Source organism: Colletotrichum chrysophilum (genome assembly GCF_026319265.1).
Source record: "Colletotrichum chrysophilum strain AFK26 chromosome Unknown scaffold_1, whole genome shotgun sequence".
NCBI classification, from domain to species: Eukaryota; Fungi; Ascomycota; class Sordariomycetes; order Glomerellales; family Glomerellaceae; genus Colletotrichum; species Colletotrichum chrysophilum.
In genome coordinates this window covers 793,046-806,482 of record NW_026517288.1, presented here as the reverse complement: position 1 = coordinate 806,482, position 13,437 = coordinate 793,046, and the positions used below count along the sequence as shown (strand labels likewise).

Genomic DNA, 13,437 nt, shown 5'->3' with positions numbered 1-13,437 from the left:
GTCTTCCCGTCTTTCCTACGAGTACCTTACTTCCCTACTGCGGTACACAGTCACTCACTCACCTACGCACCACACACGGCATTGACGAGCATGGCGCTTCTCCAGCCTGACATAGATGAACTGCCCCGGGCCCCAGTTGGCCTTTTTTTAAACCCTCTTTCTTTTTCCCTCGCCCGCACGCACGATCGAATCATGGGCACGTGGAGAATGTGGTATGAACCTACGCTACGGACGTTCCGGACAAGGTCCGCCGTGCAGTTCGTCCCTGCCGCTTTTGCAATCAATCTACAAGTGCCGTGCTGTCAAACCAGAAGAACGACACGAAACTAATTCCATTTCGTCCGCCCCGGGACCCTGGGGGCAGCAAGCAGCCAGCAGCCAGCAGAGAGGGCCTCATCTAATCTGACCGCCTCCCGCCCCCTGGGCTGTCGTTTGATTCGTCTAGTCTCGTTCCTGGGGCCAAAACAACGAGGCCAGAAACCTGTTGGCTCGAGGTTTGGCGGCCGCGAACTAAAGAACCTAAGAAACCGGCCCAGCACTACTACCTTTAATTCGGTAGCACCTCTATCCGTACCTTATTATGAGGCTCGAGTACTACTACTGCCACTACAGATAACTGACGCCAGATATCGCCCGGCAAAACCAACAAGAAACCCCCAGTTCCTTGAAGATTATTCAACAGCAGCTTCGTTCCCGCCGTGTCCGTTGGACGTTATCCACACACGCTAAGAATCTCATACAACACGGCATGAGCTAAGGTATCGACATGCGTGCACGCAAGATTGGAGGTGGAACCGCGGCTTTTGAGAAGGAGTAATGCGATCGATCCCTGGCAACCCAACCCAGGAGTCCAGGACGAACATACTTTCTTGTGGGGGGTTGTTCTCGTCCCATCTTTGCGTCGTGCGTCTTGTACGCTACAGCTACAGTACGTGCAGAGCAGACATGCGCGTTCCTGTTTCTGTTCCTCTCTGTGCCTCTTTTCCAAAACATGGCTGTACCCAAGAAAAGGTCCCCGCCATAGCTAGCTTAGACCTGTTGTCTCTCCTTTCTCACCAATGCCTCGGCCTCGGCCTCGGCCCCCCTCTCCATTGGAGCTTTCGGGGGGAAACTCAAGACGGCCGCCGCGTAAGTTCCTTCACCCTGACCGCGCACCACTTCTTCTCAAGGCTTCGAGACCGAGGTGAAGGGGGGTTTCGATACGGTACGGTGCGTCCTCACAAGCGAGAGGAGATCTGCTTTGGGGATCTGCTCATTCTCCCATCTCCCCCTCCCCGGGCTCCTGGTCGCCACAGGCGGTATGCCGGGGTCGGGACTCATCCGTCACCCGTCGTTACCCATTACCCATCTTCTTCGTCTTCGTTGCTTTGCGAGAAAGTCCCATGGCCGTTCCGGAGGGCCCAAATTCCCACAACTTTTACCATACCATACCCATCGCTTCTGTGCCCGCCCGTCCCCCGTTACCGTATCCTCCCCTGCCGCTACGGATACCGGGCCTGGTCCTCGTTGGACCTGCTCATCTCTCCAAACCCATGAAGCCCAACAAGTGGCCCAGTCAGTCGAGTCTCCAGGCCGCCAAGCACGTCGTCGAGTTGGTCGTTGACCGTCAACTTGGACCAGTTCCAATCGCTGCTGCAACGGCGTATCTCGCCAAAGGAGTGCCAGGCCAGGTACCGTAGGTATGTACACGACGCCTGTGCCGCGACGACCCTGACCCTTGCTCCCCTTCCCTCTTCTTTCCCCCACCCACCAGATTTCCCGACCCTTCTTTTTCGCCGGTCGAGTTCGCTAAGCGCACACCTGATCCCTCCACTCCGTCCCGCGCCTCTGCACACCCTCAACCCATCCCATCCCGGTCGCGCGCCCCCCGCAGCAGCCTCTTGAGACTCTGGGAGAGAGAAGGGACGGAGTGCAGAGAGAGAGAGAGACACAGAGAGAGTGAGAGCCACCACACCTCCCCTTGATCGATGATCTTTCCCATTGGCCGTGGCCTCGACCGGCTGCTCGACAACGGTCATGCGTTCATCCGTGGAGTCGACACTGAGCTAATGTCACGGAGACCAATGAGCAGCATCCAGATATCCCAGCCGAGATGCCCTTCTCACTCCTTGATTTTCTTCTTTCCCGAACCTCTTTCTGCCGCCGTGTCAACTTGTCAAGGGTTTGCGATGCGTGTGTGTGTGTACTGGATAGTAAGTACTCTCTCTCTCTCTCATCAGGCTCTCTTCAATGCGAGCGAGCGAGAGAGATCCATTCCAACCTTACCTACCCAGCTAGCATCAATTATTTTTGGGCCGGCCGCCTCGGTGGTGCCTATGCCTGTATCCCGTACAAGCGCGAAGAGAAGGGCACCAAGAGAGCAGGCCTTGTGCCTGAGCCTGAGCCTGTGCCTGAACCTGAGCCCATGCCATGCCATGCCCTGCAAGCTGTGCCTGTCCGTCTACTTTTTTTACACTGCGGCCGCCCCAAAGAAGGGCCTGTGGTGAGGAAACAGACCAGAAGGGGGCCCCGTTCGCACCCTGTCTCATTCTCTCAAAACCGTCCACCTGGCTCTGCACTGATTCAGGTGTCAACATCAGCCAGGTCCATTCTGGGTCACCGCTGCCGCTGCTCTCTGTTGTAGGATCTGTCGTCTCAATCTGGCGAATCTCTGGCAACACGGACCAGGTCGCGCCATTACTGGGCTGAGCTGGATGGGCTGGATGGGCTGGTCGTCGGTTGTGTGGTTCCAACAGACATCACGGCATTAGCCATTCAGCCGACGCGAAAATCTTAAGGCCATGGGCGCCGGTGATATAGCTGCTACTATCGTCCGTCCGTCTGTCACTCGCCTTTAGCGAATTCCCCAGGCTCTGCCCAGGTTTTCTCGAACAGCGCCAGGGTGGAGTGGAGGAGGAGCCGAGCGAGCAGGCCAGCACCAGCAGCAGCCAGCGACATGGACGACCCACGGCTGGTGTACAGAAATATCCACACCCATACACATTACACGCACAGATGCTGGAGTGGACTGGACTGACTGACTGACTGGATGCTGGATGGACTGGGTCACTCACCACCCAATTCCCACTGACTGGGAACAACCGGGGACTGGAGACTGGAGACTGGCTGTGGCTCAGCCAAAGCAACCAGCAGCAAGAGCAGCAGCAGCAGCAGCAAGAGCAGCAGCAGCAGCAGTAACGGGAGTGAGCAGCAACATCAAGACTTCACCAGCAGCTGCCACCCACACCAAACCACACCCCCTTCACCCTCACTCAATTCACTCAAGTACCTCACCACTGACCAGAGTCCAACGCACCGGGGGGGAGACCAGCCTGGGGGCCTGGCGGGCGACCTTCAGTTCGATGCCCATGGCATGCCTACCCGCCTGGCATAGCATGGCATGGCATCGCATGGGCATGGAATGGCACATGAGCTGCTGCTGCGGCTTTTCTCGAATCGACATGAGCCTTAAAACAGTGCATCGGGTCCCCTTTCGAGGCCTTCATCCCCACTACGACGGTACGGTACCTGGTCCTCAGTTCCCTTCCCTTGCCTTGCCTGGCCCTGCTCCTCCTCCAGTCCTCCTCCTTCTTCTTCCCTCCCCCTCCCACCCCTGCTCTTTCAACCTTGGACACCACTGCTCACTCACTCAGGTACCAGGTACCGTATGTACCTACCGTCAAGTCAACCTTGAACCCTCGTCATTCGACCAGACAGGACTACCAGCCGTTATCCCATCGTGGCCGCCGCCCGTGCTTGCCCTGCTCCTGTCCGGATCCAGCCTCGACATTTCTCCGTGTGGATGGCAGTACCCTTCGGTATTAATTCCACCTCTGTCATACTACTGAGCAAGGGCTTCCCTACCAGACTGCCTTATTACAACCACGGGTATCCCAAGGACTTGCCCACACATAACGGGGCCTGTCAGTTCCAGGCCTGGGAACGCCTCCCAGTCGATCGACCCCGCCATACTATCAACTGGCACACCCTCAAATTTATACAATATATGATCGATCCTACCTACCTCGTGGGACCTGGGGTAGCCAAGTCCTCGTTCCCTTTTTCATCATCCTCTCTTCCTCTTCCCAAAACGAACTTGACTTGACGCATCAACACATCCATTCACTCCTTCTTCTTTTTTGATTAAATTGCTTCTGGGCCCCCGTCTTTGGTCTTCATCTAGAACCCAGACACCTACACACCTTGACCCTACGGCGTCAATTTGAGCTACCCGTTGCCCGACCCATCGGTTGCTCTGCTCCTCAATCTATCACAGCTTTGTGTGAGCTTTACAAGATTGCCAGCTACCACGGTTATTCTTGTTCATCAACAACAGACATCAGAAGCCGTGCCTTCAGTCACCTCTGATATCCTCACGTCACGAAGAGAAGAACTCGCTTGGAAAAGGTTCTCGATGCGCCATCACACCATCTGAATTTGGACATCGATCTCGGAACTCGCCACTCGTTGAACAACACCACTCTCTCTTCAGGAAACACCCACACTCCTTACCACGCCTACATCGGCCCAAGCATACCTCTACAGACGTTTCTCAGATCGTCTGTCAACACCCCAACCAACACACATCAGCCCAAACCTCCCAACAGTCCCAATGCTCGTTACCAGGCAGTTCGATACCACTGAGCAGAGCCACTGGTCTTACAGCAAGTTTGAGAACCCCATTCACAAGCCCGGGCCCGCCACACCTCCACGCATGTCGAACCAGTTCGAAGCCCCGTTGCCCACGCCTCCCGAGTGGCAGGGCCAGCAGTACTCATACCTGCCAACCCCGGAGAACAACAACGTCTTCTCGCAGGCCTACGAGACCGGCAATGACTCCTCAGAACCTCGCACTTCGGCCGGCGCAAACACTCAAATAGAGATCACAACAAAGTCAGAGTCAACCGCAGACAGCCGCGGACCCGTGGACCCCCTTGGCCTTCGGCAGGTCAAGCAGCCCACCCCGGAAGACGAGCCTGAACTTCAGCAGCACACGCTCAAGCAGGAGCAACGACACAACAGTGTAGAGAAGATGGCCGACGCCGCACCCCAGGAGACCATGGCCTCGACGGAAACGCAGAGCGTAACGATGGCTTCAGCCCCTTCGTCGACGGCAGGCGATGTTCCCACGGTCCAAATCGAGAATGATGAGGGCTCCTTGAGCAAGGATGAGGACGACGACCTTGATGACGATGACATGCTTGACGACGGAGATGGAACTCCCCAGACTGCCGCTGAGCGGACAGCCGCCCGCAGGAAGATGAAGCGCTTCCGGTGAGTGAGCTGGTACTACTTGACTTGCACTCATGTGGCTGACCAACAACAATAGTCTTACACACCAGCAAACGCGATTCCTCATGAGCGAGTTCGCCAAGCAACCTCACCCTGATGCCGCCCACAGAGAACGCCTGTCTAGGGAAATCCCCGGACTCAGCCCTCGCCAGGTTCAAGTCTGGTTCCAGAACCGGTAAGTTTGCTCGCGGACTCACCATACCAAACATGGCAGCATACTGACTCAAAATCACCAGCCGTGCCAAGATCAAGCGTCTCACAGCCGACGACCGTGACCGCATGATCAAGATGCGCGCCGTCCCTGACGACTTTGACAATGTCCAGGCCCTCCACTCCCCCTACGGCGCCGTCCACGGCCTCGGCACTCCCCTCGCCTCGCCCATGGGCTTCGGCACCCAAGCCTACGCCGACCACATGATCCGACCCTTGATGGTGGACGTAAGGAGGGCAGAGGGCGGTGAGGACCACATCTCGTCCTCATCAATGAGCCCAGGCTTCGGAGGCATGTCCTACACCCCGCCCGGCGCCATGAGCAGCCCCGACATCCTCTCCCCCATGACCCCCAACTCGACTGGCGACCACCGCTACGGCTACGGCAGCCACCTCTCCCCTATGGGCCCCGGCCCCCGCACGTCGAACCCCTTTGCTCGCCAGGGCGCCATGGAGAACTCGATGTCGATGCACAGAGGCCAGCCCGCCCGCCCCCTCCAGCCCCTCCAGCTGCGCGAGACCATGAACAGGTCGAGGTCCGAGAACCTCAACTCCCCTCTGCGATCCAGCATGTCATGGAAGGGTGACTCGATCGACTACAACTCCTACCACCACGGTGCCACCCCCAGCCCCCAGCTCAGCGGAAGACAACAGTCCGTCTACCAGCCAGACCAGATGAGTGGCTCATCAAGCAGCGGTCTCTCCTACGAGTCCGGCTCGTACTCTGGAAGCCAGGTTCACTCCCCGCCAGGTATGAACTACTCAAACTTCCAGTCCCAGCCCAACCGCCTGCGCGCCCGCGCCTCCTCCGGCACCGTCCCCCTCGGCCTCGACCTGCGCAACCAGTACCGCTCCGTCAACTCCGTCCCTCCCCCAGGACACGCTTCCACCCCGCGTGCCACATCCGCCCAGTTCGCCACATCAGGCCCTTACACCTCCTCCTTCCCCTCGGCGCCCCTTACCGCCCCCGTCGACTTCTCCCTCCCCCGCACACCCGGCCACCGACCCGGCGGTGTCCAGGACTACTCCATGCCTCAGATGTCGGCCCCCATCGCCGCCCCCAACGACTTCTCCCAGGCCTTCCACGCCAGCATGACGACCTCCAACGCGCGCACCCCCATGCGCGACTCCTTTGGCGGCGCCGGCGGCCCCATGCCTCCTCACGCAGGCGAGCACCACCAGCAGAGGGAAGAGCACGGCCAGGACTTTGGACTCAAGAGGAAACGCAGCTTCAGCGGTGCCTCTGCCGGCCCTGCGCCACCTCAGGCATACGGCAGCACGGCCTAAACACACCGGAGGAGGAGAAGACACGAGGAAAAAAAAACTTTTAAAAACACAATTTTGGAAAGACATCATGGTCGGTAAAGATACCCCAAGGAAAGGCAAGGGAGGAAGACACAACAATTCATCATCATCACAACATGGCAGGCATCTATCTGTTTCTGGTTCAAACGGGAGGGGGAAAGGCAAAGGGGGCGGCAAAGGTCGGGAAATCTGCTTTATTAGAAAAGGCGAGCGCGCTGCTCAAACGACACGAAACTCTTTCACTGTTATTTTGCTGCTGCTTTCTTGTCTCTGGGTCACATAACCTGTCGTTTTCTCTGCGGTTTCTTGTTCTTTTTCACGTGCTGACGACAAACATTTTTCCAACCAATTTTTCTGTCTTTTTCTTGTTCAAAGGCTTATCCAAATTCCAAATGCACATACAAATTTTCTCTCCAAATTTCTTGCTTTCCAACAAACAACGCATCTTTTCCGCTTGAGCCAAATCTTCGGGCGTCGTCGTCAAGGTTTTCTTTGCCCTGATTTGGTGGTTGTCTTGTTCGGAAATACCCCTTCTCGCGCGCGCCGTTTGACCGGACTCAGAATTCTTGCGTGTATCTATCTTTTGGTTGTTTTCAACTGGTCTCTTGTCATCAAGTTGGCTTTTTGTACATTACTTTGAAATTTAAGCAAAACCTTTCCTTTCCGAGACCATGTTTTTAGTACATGCATATACCATTCCATCCTACAACGTCCAAATCTCTCTCCTCCTTCTGCAAGCAAAGCGAGTTATACAGTGTATCTGTTCGACCTCTAATCTACACACTGTTTTTCTATACTTGAATATTATGAGGTCGGCGTGTGTGGCTCACTTCACTCCTGGTTGGTTCACGAGCATGGGGCAGACGGTAGTGGAATCCCAAGGGCGGGAGAGGAGGCAAAAGAAAGCATCCGAAACGGAAACTCCATGTCGGTTAGGCACGCACGCACACACGATGCTGTGTCGTTGTTTTTTTGCCCAACATATTTTGTACGTACGTCCAGTCGCTTATGCGCTTTCCGTCAGAGAAGATGCATCGCGAGAGACATTAGCCATCGTCATAACTCGCCTCCGTGGCGAAGCTAGCAACGACCGATTGCATATGCATCAAGGAATTTCACTCTGTGGAAAAACTCGTCACCATGTCTCGAATGTCTTAGAACCCCTACCCATGCTCCTCAAGCGCTGTCTGGCTAGGTTTGTGAAGAAAAGACAAGCCGCGGCGGCGGCCCATGTTCGTTCGCCTCCTTCTCCGCCCCCGGTCCTTCGATGCCGCGGATTGTGGGGAACCAGCCCGAAATGTCCATCTCCTGCAACGTTGTTGGTTGGCTATGAAATCCCGTCGGCATCACCTCGCCGGCATCATCTCGGCGGTCCCAGCCGGGAAGGCCCAGACGACGGAGCAAGCGAGGGCTGACTGAAAACCAGGAACAGAAAGGAGGCATCTTGCCAAGAGCAACTACATGCTGCCCTTGCTTGGTTGCGATTGGACCCCGATAACGCCCCCGAAGCTGCAGACTTGCGTGGCTGCCATGTGGTTGCCATCTAGGCCTGATAGACGCGGGGTCGCTGGGTGCACGCCGTGGGATCAAGGCTGGGTTGCTACGCCATTGTCTGTGTTGGCGCATCCGACTGATTATCCCACGATACTACGGCGCGGGACGGTACCGTGGTTGCGTTGCACAGGCAAAAAGCAACGAACAGAGCCAGGAGCCAGCTCCGTCTAAGAGCTAAGCTCTCATTGCAGCGATAATCGTTCGATCTGCTCGTCAATGTGACAAGAGTTGATCCCCTCATCAGCCGCGGTTCCTTTGCAAGGTACATCTGAGGTACCGTTCAGCCGAGGGTTCCGGGGGGGCTTCAACCGCGGTCGGTCCCAGCGGAGGGCATTCACATCCTTCCTCTTTGATCCGGCCGCATTATGCCTGTCGGTTGATAGCGAACATCTCGTCCTCTGATGAAACTAGACGGCGCGGCAAAAGGCTGTGAGCCTTGAACCAGGGACGGTAAGCCACGATGGTACGACAGCAGAGTCAACAACCAAAACACGATGCCGGCGGCCTGTCCTGCTCTCCAAGTCGCATCTACTTGTCGGCCGAAGACATGCCTGTGAAGAGTTGCAGCAGAAGCACCAGGTGTTTCGCAAGTCCGTCGCTCGACCCATCCGACACCCATGATCCGCATGGCTATCAGACTGTCTGACACCTGCCGAACAGCATCCGCAGCTGGCCGGTCGACGGGTCGGCCAGCACAGAATCTCTAGTCGGATTGGGCAACCTCGGAGGCTGTGAGCTGTAGGACCGCTTGTCCACGGCTTGTCCACTCCGTACATGCATGCCTTTGAACCGCGTTCTGCGAGCCTACATGGCTCTGCCCGTGAATCGCGCACACCATCGTATTGCCAGACTGTTGACTCGGGTCTCGACCTGGTGATACAAAGACAAAGAGTGCAAGACGGGCCAAGTCTGGCGCGAAGCTTCCTATTGCCAAAGCCGTCATCTTGTCACCGCGACCAAGATCGTCATTACCGCCACAGCAGTCAGACAGAGACATCCTGCGGCAGCCACAATTGGCTTCGATTGAGGCAATGGTAGCACCTTGTGTGAGGTAACGGAAAGACATCGTAGAGGCATATACGAAATCCTCTGGTGCCTGCTGTCTCATGGCGGGTAGCCGAGTAATCGCTCCCGATCCGTCCGTGTACAACCAGGAGACCTAAGCTTACTCTCTGCATGGTAAGGGTGTCCGGACAGCGTGCAACATACACCCTTGGCCGGTTGAAAGCCGCCCGACTTTTGTGCGCCTGCCCGAGAAATGGGCAGAGTTCGGGAACATAGTGTCAAGTGTAAGCGCGCCCGGCATCGACAAGACGTTTAAACCTTAGCCTCGTCCTACCCACCACAACAAGCCTGGACAAATGGTCATGTGCGTTACAACCCCCGGATTTTCTCTTTGAAATGGGTGCCTACCAGCCGACTGTCATGTATGCAGGTTGGCTGGATCAGCAAGCTAACGCGAGGCACTTCTCAGCGGCGATGGAGTGGTGTGACTGCAGAGCGTCGATCAAGGTTCGCGGAGAGGACAACGTTACCGACGTACCACAGAAGAGGTGGCTGGAGAGATGTGCTTCAGGCACGGCTTATTGCGTTGGGACCACCATTGGCGAGGCAGAGGAACGGCTCGTATGCTTGTTGAGCTAAGGCAGTTAGTTCCCGAAGCGTCAGATCGGGGGAGGATTGTCGAGGGTTACGCTTGGCTCGATGTGTAGTCGGAAGGAGACGGCCGACGGCAGAGATCGCCAGTGTGATAGGTGGAGTCGGGACTTGGATGGCAACCGTATTATCCCTCCTTGTCGTGGGCTAGGCATATCATCTGCACCATGCGGGGTATGCTTCAACAATCGTGAGCGAACGTGCAGTTGCCCATGTGCAATCCGATTCGCGCCTTGTTGTCAGCTAACGGGACGGTTCTTTGAAAACTCCTGGCTGAAGAAATAGGGTCGTAGTCAACCGGTCTAGAGGGGTGTTTTCTAGCGGAGATGTTGCCGACGAGCCTGACGAGAGCATCAGCGGCCCCTCAACCCTAGTCCACCGGCAGAGCCAAGGTGAAGCTGAACCAATCGCGGTACGCATTCGAAATTGCGAGTTGCTGTCGGCGAGGGGTGCCGTCTGTGACTGTCCAGGGGTGTACCGGTTGACAATCAAAGTTGGCTCTTCTGTGCCGTGGAAAAAGGCCGGCTGTTAATGATTCTCTCCGAGACGTGATGCTTGTTTTGCTCCGAATGTGACATGACGCCGGACCGTTGACACTCAATCGAGGGGCAATGCGTAGAGCTTTTCCAGAGACAGGTCTTGAGGCGTCAGTCCAATTTACGGGCGTGCATCTTTGTCGATGTGGGTTTGCGGAGTGCATGCTCATTGCATAATTTCCCGAGAATGAGGTCTAGGTTGATGAATGAAGTTGAGGAGGTTGGAAGGAAAATCCGGGGAGAGATGAAGTTGCCGTGAGGTGGGGGAGGGGAAGGTGGGATCCATTGTTGAGTGCCTCTGTGGTGCACTGACCTCCGCCGCAATTTATCGGGGATGTCTAATTTCAACGTCGTGCTTGCAACTTCCCCATTTCAACTCTTTCCACTCCTATCAGTAAGTATGGCTGTAGATAGTTACGGCCAGAGTAGGAACCCAAATTCACAAGGCTGGTCGGATTCAAGATCGAGAGCACATGGAAAGCTGTTTCCTCCAGGCTCATGGCCCCAGGTTGGGAAGCCTTGGACAAAGTAGGAGCAAGCTTCGACTTGCCAGAACTAAACCAAAGACGGTAATCTGCGGACAAAACCTCTGTTGTTATTCCATTAACAACGCTAGAGAAAACAAGTTTCTAAGATATGACGGTTCCATCTTCAAGACCTACGTACTCCAACATTGCACTTGCTATTTCGGCAATGTATCACTGCTAGCACGAATCTAATTAATAAAAGCCCGTCGTTGAAGAACTATTCTTTTTGATATTTCCTTAAGATATGTTCCCCGGCGTAAAATCCGCAATATTATCCTTGTTTTGCTTACGTATCACCTTTTCCAGAATCTTTTTCGCTACAGGGCCGAAGAGCACAACAACCTGCTTGAAGAGCTCATCCGGCCACCTCATTTCTGTTATTCGAATGGTTCTCCTCATACGTCCCATGATCCCCTGGCAACTCGACCGCAGTAAGATTTCCAGACATCTCGTGAACATCTGGAGCCGCAGAGGTCCTGTGAGCTATGTCATCCAAGCCAGGCGCCTGTTGAATCTCCGGGCCACGCTTTTCGTACGCTGGTGGGTTTGCGGTTGTTTCGTCGGAGACATGCTCAGCCTCTGCCGCTTTTCGCTTCTTACGTCTCAAGAAGAACAGAACAAGGCCTATTGTCAAAGCCAATCCAACTACACCACCTACCACTGCACCCACGATCGCTCCTACATTCGGTTTGGCAACTTCATCGGGCCTTGCGTTGCTAGTTGGGTCAGACGTAGGTTCTGTCGAATCCTCCAGTCAGTTCTCTAGTCATCTTTGTGTCTTTTTTCTCACCTACTTAGAGCAAATAATGACTCCACGTCCTTATTCCAGGCGATTTCATTCATTCCACCACTGTCGTACCATTGCCTTACCACCGCTGGACTGTCATATTTAGCTACTGTCCCGTTGTACTTGTTTGACCAAGTCATTTGCGTCAAATCAAATACGCCAAGCCCACGCGTCCAAGGGTCACGATTGTTCCAAGATGCAGGAGGCTCATAGTCGCTCGATCCTCCGATAGAGAGCATGTGACGATTGCCAATGAGAACGCAGGCATGATTCAAGCGGGCGGTGGTTGAACCAGGACTCTTGGCTTTGAAGAAGCGGAATCCGGGCAAAGTCAAAACGTGAACCTCGTCGGATATACCATCTTTCCCCATGCGACCACCATACATGAAACTAATCATATGCATATGTATTAGTATGCGTGATGCGCTTCTTAGTCTTCGACTTACATGTCAAATGTGTTGTTTGGTCCATCAACACCCACCGTACAAAACTTGTCTCTTGGGGTTGGCTGATCTCCTGTAGTCTGTTGCTTGTGCCATTTTCGGGCTGATCGCATGTCAGCATGCCATATCAAGGGGTGACTACCAACCCTCACCTTTGAGATCGTATATGAACACATGCCTAAAATCCATCAAATTCCAATCCTCATCGGTATTTGCTAACGGAGGAGCTTGTGATCCGCCGAGGACAAGGAGCAATCCCTCAGGACCGAAGGGTATGGCCTCCATGGAACCATCTCTGAAAGTATTGTAATCTCCAAATCCATCCGATGAGGTATTGGCAACCTGCATGCTGGACATATTATACGACACAAGCCCTGGAAGTGCAACACGCTCGCGCTCGAAACCTGCCATGGAACTATCCGTTTTCGGCGAGGCGAAGCCACCAAAATAGTACGCCATGTTTTTGCTCTGAGCATAGGCCCCCCCTTTTGGCTGCTTAAGCCTGTTGAAATCTTCGCGGTTGTCGATGGTGGCATTTTTCCAGAAACCTTTACCATTTTGATCGGCCTCAAAGAGCCAGATATTCGAGGGCTTTACCTTATTTTTGTATGGGGTTTCACCGCCCCATACATAGAAACCTCTCGAATTGTGGTCTCTCCATATTGCTTGGAAGTTCAACCTCGGCATAGTGGCTTTGTCTGAGGTTTTTATATCGACAATGGAAGTGTTCCATGATGATTGCAGATCGATAGAAAGCGTAAAGTTGACTACTCAGGAGATGTCTTGCGTGAGCTCACATCTTCCATTTCGCTACTTCTAGAATACTCACCAGACTGCGATGGATGATGCTCCGATAGCGCATTTTCCCCATTACGCATCCACGAGATCTCACCACCGTCGATGTAGACGTAGTTTCCGTTGACAGTAGCTTTGAGATGTTAGTGGTAGGCTGTCGGATCGGAAACTGAGCACCTCACCTGAACAAAGCGATCTCCGCAAGAAATCCTCATTCTTAGGATTGCTTGTTGCTTGCCCGAGCGTGAGCCAGTACTGCGTTGAGACTGCCAGTAGAGACTGCCAATAGAACGCTGAGTAGCGCATTGTTCTCTATGTCCGCGCTATGATATCGCGAGTCCTTCAGAAGATCA

At 54.7% G+C, this 13,437-nt stretch overlaps 1 protein-coding gene across 1 annotated transcript; it reads left to right on the top strand.

Moving 5' to 3' along the window:
• Positions 1 to 4,591: 4,591 nt before the first annotated feature.
• Positions 4,592 to 6,768, top strand: COL26b_000218 (uncharacterized protein; the record flags this gene model as incomplete). Its single annotated transcript, XM_053173188.1, has 3 exons — positions 4,592 to 5,253; positions 5,309 to 5,446; positions 5,508 to 6,768. 3 exons carry the CDS (start codon positions 4,592 to 4,594, stop codon positions 6,766 to 6,768), a joined length of 2,061 nt encoding a protein of 686 aa, XP_053042894.1.
• Between the last annotated feature and the right edge of the window lie 6,669 nt (positions 6,769 to 13,437).